The 5082-nt window shown below is 50.8% G+C and overlaps 1 protein-coding gene across 1 annotated transcript; it reads right to left on the bottom strand.

Annotated features, from left to right (window-relative positions):
* Window positions 1–1371: 1371 nt before the first annotated feature.
* On the bottom strand, window positions 1372–4102 carry LOC144094267 (uncharacterized). Its single transcript, XM_077628205.1, has 3 exons — window positions 4058–4102; window positions 1992–2285; window positions 1372–1506 (listed from the first exon to the last, which is right to left on the bottom strand). The coding sequence occupies exons 1-2, from the start codon at window positions 4067–4069 to the stop codon at window positions 2001–2003; spliced, it is 297 nt and encodes a 98-aa protein (XP_077484331.1). The 5' UTR covers window positions 4070–4102; the 3' UTR covers window positions 1372–1506; window positions 1992–2000.
* Window positions 4103–5082: the final 980 nt, after the last annotated feature.

The following is a 5082-nucleotide window of genomic DNA, read 5'->3' as shown; positions in this document are numbered from 1 at the left end:
ACTGCAAAGCATGATAAATGACCTAGACATGCTAAGCATAGCGCTGTTTTTTCTTTGACCGTTGTTGCATCTCAAAATTTAGAGCGCTGTAATTAGATAGGCTACCCTTGAAAACGTATTATGGCGTCAGTAGATAGGTTCGGTTTATGGTTTGGTTTATGAGGGTTTAATGTCCCAAAGCGACTCAGGCTATTGAGGACGCCGTAGTGGAGGGCTCCGGAAATTTCGACCACCTGGGGTTTTTTTATCGTGCACTGACATCGCACAGCACACGGGCCTCCAGAATTTTGCCTCCATCGAAATTCGACTGCCGCGGCCGGGCTCGAAACCGCGTCTTTCGGGCCGGCAGCCGAGCGCTATAACCACTCAGCCACCGAGGCGGCGCATCAGTAGATAGGCTAGGGTCATCTTTAGTGTTTCTGCAGCATGCAGCACCTCCATAGATACTGATAAACTAGCGTTATTCTACAGGCCAGCAGTATTGAAATCATCGAGAAAAAAAAATTTGTTTTGGCTAGAAATTCCGGCGTGAACTAACAACATGATAGTTGAAGGGACGTTGAGGACAAATAGAAATTGGCCTGTATCGATAGCGTACAGCGTTCTAACCGTGAAGATCCATTCTCACCTAAACGGAGCTTTTATAAGCTAGAAAACAGCAAAAAAAGAAACTAAATATAGGTATCGCTATCGCCAGGCGATTTCGCAGGTGAAATGCATGCATCGTCACCTTTTAAACGCGGATCACAGAGGCTATGCTAACCGCTATTTGCTTCAATACAGTGGCAACCGGCACCCGCAATGTAATTTTCTCGGTGATAAATGCGTACTTTTCTGCCAGACAAGCGTCAGCGCAGCCAGAGAATAAATTTTTACCGAGAGTAATACCTGGACGGAGTTGTCCTATGTGTGCCTTTAAAGTGAGATTGAATAAAAGTGCAACAGACTTGCCAATATCGGTGTGCTGTAGCGGAACCGAACAAACTAAACTCCCTTAATACCAGAAATTATTGCATTTGAAATGAAGTCAAGGCTCCCAGGGGAGGCAAGTGTTGAACTACTATAACTGGCGGAGGGTTCCTAAGCCGTCTGCATCTATTGTGCATCGGCATTTCTTCTTAGTTTATCTGTTATGGTCAGTCACGGCCGGTGTTAATGAGCGCATAAATCGAGTATAATTAGCAAAGCTCTCAAAAGTAGTGCGAAAGAGCAATGCGAGATGAATTTACTGATCCTTTAGTATCTCGAAGTTTGAGCAGATGATTTGAACTCAACAGATGTTCTGGAATTAGTCCGCTTTATAAAACCGTTTTCGAAAAAAAGTGCCGCTTAAAGATGTCCACACACAAATCAAGCCAGCTTTTTCATTATGGAAAAATCAAAACTCTTTATTTACAACTTATGTACAGCATGGTTTTTGAGCCTCTGGCGCATTTGCTGACCGTACCAAGCTGAAGATCTCTTGTACTTCAGTCCTTCCTGCGGATTACAGCTTGTGTCCCGCAACTGCAAAGATACAGGATTAATGCAGAGCTTAATTGCACAATTCAATGAATCTCCCATGTGCATAGGAAAGTAAGAGCATGCATTTCTTCAGAGACATCTGCGCCGACTATTCAGGCTACGGAGGGCATGCAGAAAGCGCCGGGGACCCTATACACCTCCTTACGTTAGATAAACTAAATAATTTCTCTCAAATTCATGTAATCAGAAGCGCTGGTCATGTACAGTAAGGCTGCATCACTGGCCAAACGGCAAAGCAGCTGCATTCACCGCTCTTGAGCTTCCTTGTTTTTGTTTCCTCCTTTTGATGGCTTCGCTTTGCTGTCTGCCGACTGAATATCTGAACTACCACAATGATAGCTGCGCTGCCAGGTCGAAATACATGTATTAAGGGCATGGAGGACGTCGATTTTGCGCTAACCGCAGTAGCAGCGACCGAGAACAGCCTCCCTGTAATGGACCATCCACGCCAAGCTGCAGATACTTACTTGTAGGTGTTAATGGTAGCCGTGGCCGTATCCGCCCTTGAGCAGAAAGACACCTCCCCCGTGTCCTCCTCCGAAGCCTCCGTGTCCGCCGCCGTAGCCGTGGTGGGCGTGGCCGAAGAGGGCTCCTCCGTGGTGAAGCTTGTGGACGTGGTGGACGGTCTTGACGAGGAAGCTAGGGCCGGGGACCGTCTTGTGGTAGCCGTGGCCATAGCCACCACCGAAGCCGCCCCCGTGGCCTCCGTAGAAGCCGGCCAGCGCCACACCCAGAAGGGCGCAGAGGGCAACGGCGACAACCTGGAAATGCCGAGTTGCTAGTCATGCGGCGAGCAGCACACGAGCCTATTTCAATTACAAGTTTTCTTTTCTCAGCAGTTGGATAAACCAGTGGCTCGTTATTCTTCCAGAATTTTTAAGCATACCGCAGTGAAGGGCGGCCGTCGCGACAAACTCCTAAGAAAGAGTTGTAAGCACGATTTACGGCCGCTACAACCTGCGAAGTTTAAAGTTGCCTGAAGGGGCGAATCCCCTCAGAGTACGCTCATGCATCTTTCATAGTTAACAGAGCGCCACTCATAAAATGCACCCGTTATCACTGGCTGCTACCAAGATAACCATAGCCTGTTAAGAAATAAAATCTCGCTTTGCACTTATGTTATCGACTGCTTCGTATTTCGAGCACCATGTCGCCATTGCCATTCCATTTTGCATTTTCGCCTAGTTAAAGCGCGTATGTCTGCCAGGCCCAAATTTCCTGCTTTTCATGTGTTCTGTTTCGAAGAGGGATTATGAGCGCGCTGGATCTGACTGTGGCGCTCTAGTACCATGGCTGGAGCGTCACCTGCAGAGCAGGTCAAAACTCCACTCAGATGACGCCAGCCTTGGAGAACCGGCCAGCGTTGGCAAATCGTACTGAAGAAAAAGCGACCATCTCGAAAATAACCCGGTTTTTGACGCACTGAGCTCTCGCGAGGCGTCGCGTGAATACGTTTTACCTGGGGCAGTAGGCAAGACCTAGATTTGAGGTTGCGGCTCCTTGTGAGATCACGTAGGCTGGAATCGAGGTTCACTTTCGCAACAGCCTACCAGAGGCCCGACACCCGATGCATAGAGACATCTTCGTATGCTACTGGCTTACGGGAAAGCTGCACGGGGCTGGCACACTTTTTAGGCAGCAAGAGAGACGGTCATCGCCACGAGATCAATGCTACCGATAGCGCCAGGTGGCGCGTGACGTTTACTATCGTAAGCAGGAAAGCATAAAGTGCAAGAGAAAACACGACCCCGTAATCCGGAATCACTCTTTTCTTTGCTCAGATTTTTGTGCGCACAGTTTTTGGATTCTTAGTTCCGACACAAAACGCTAGCGTCACAAGAATTTATAACTAACTCTCCAGCGAGCCATTCGAACGGCAAACGATACGCATAAATGAAAACAGGAGCCGTTAAGAATGAATGGCTGTCATTTTGACTTCGTGAAGTCGGTAACGAACTCTGTGGCTGTTTTTAAGTCTCGGGCTTTGCGCCGCTGTTTGCAAGAGTTACGTTCGTGCGCCGATCTTCTCAAGAGAAGAAGTTATTCCATGCGTAGCATTGCGCGGATTTCTGTGATATAGAAAAGCGAAATAACTGAAATCGACCCGGCCTTGTCACATGCTGGAATTTGCGACAGCGATAGTGAAATATATTTCTCTAACTCCACGAACAAAAGAAACTGCCTTGTGCTTGTGCATGACATATTCTTTTGCTGAAATGACCCTGCATAGCGGTAACAGGTAGGAGGAAACAAGGAATAACAAGCATAGGATTAACGCTGAAAAAAAAAATATATCGATAACAACAACAAGATATCTACTGAAAGGGCAAGTACCGCAGCATCACGATTTGCATCTCCATACTATCCCGCCCAAAAGCATTCGTTCACGGTCAAACTGCGCACGTCGCGTCCCTATCCTCCCGAGCGACCTGGTCGTTGGATGAATTCCCTCACTTCAGTGCTACCCGCCACAAGTAGCCGCCTAGCGCCTGCCTACCGACGCGGGGCTTGGATACATGCGTTGGGCACCTACCAGGGCACGCATAGTCCAAAGTGCTCGATGGGCTTCAAGCGATCGAGTGATGGTTTGACGGTGGCCGGCGCGGCCTTATATACTCGGCCAAAAGAGCCGAGATTTACAAGCACGCACCGTAGTGGCGGCGCCCAAAACGCTCGAGCTGAGAGGGAAATAGCGCTTTCAGACGTTGCGCTGGTCACCCAATGGTAACACAGCCTTCCTATTCATCTCGCCGTCGTCCGCTGATAGCTATTTTTGTTACCGCTGCATTCCCCCGTTGCTCTCCTTTGGCGGGCATTTTTTGGTACATTCATTAGGGTCTCTCTCCAAATCCGGCCGAGCTCCTTTTCTTCGTCGCAGTAACGAGCGGCCATTCACGGGGGCGAGGAGGAGGCGGTGCCTGGTGCAAAGCGTAGGCACAGCGCCCTGTTTGCTTTCTCTTGTGTCCACTTCGGAGGCGAGAGCAACGGCTCGGGCCCCCCTCCTTCTCCCAAAAATAGGATCTATACGCTCTGGCCGGCACGCGCTCCGGCGGCGAACGGGGCGCAACATGCCAGTGGCCGAAAGCGCTCTCCCGGATAAACAATAAAGACAAGGCCGCTGCGACCACACCTGGGGAATGGATCAGATACGGCGGTCGGCGGCAGGCAGCGCGGCCGAATACCACGCCCTTCCAGTTGTGTTTCTCACGCCTCTCAAAAAAGAAACCCAGCTCACGGGCCGCGCGCTTCAGGCTGCGGCCGCCGCTTTCCTGTCTCGGAGCCGCGTACAGGAAAGGCTGGTGCGGCCCGCGGGCGAGACGTGTGACCATCGCGGGCGCGTTTAGAGTAGCCCGCCGCTGCTGGGGGCGTCCGCTTCATCGGAGCTTTCGCCGCTCGGACAGTCGGCAGAGCCCCCGAAATACACGAGTGCCGCCGCCACACGGAAGGCGCCGCCGAAGAGAAGGGGAACGGCCCGTTGCCTGTGCGTGCGCCGGAGCCCGCTCGCACACGCATCGGCCGAATAATTACCCAGGCAGGCCGGCGATTCCTCTCGAAGGC

The sequence above is a fragment of the Amblyomma americanum genome, chromosome 1, assembly GCF_052857255.1.
Source record: "Amblyomma americanum isolate KBUSLIRL-KWMA chromosome 1, ASM5285725v1, whole genome shotgun sequence".
NCBI lineage: Eukaryota > Metazoa > Arthropoda > Arachnida > Ixodida > Ixodidae > Amblyomma > Amblyomma americanum.
Note: the sequence above shows the minus strand (reverse complement) of the source record. Positions and strands in the feature narration are given on the sequence as shown.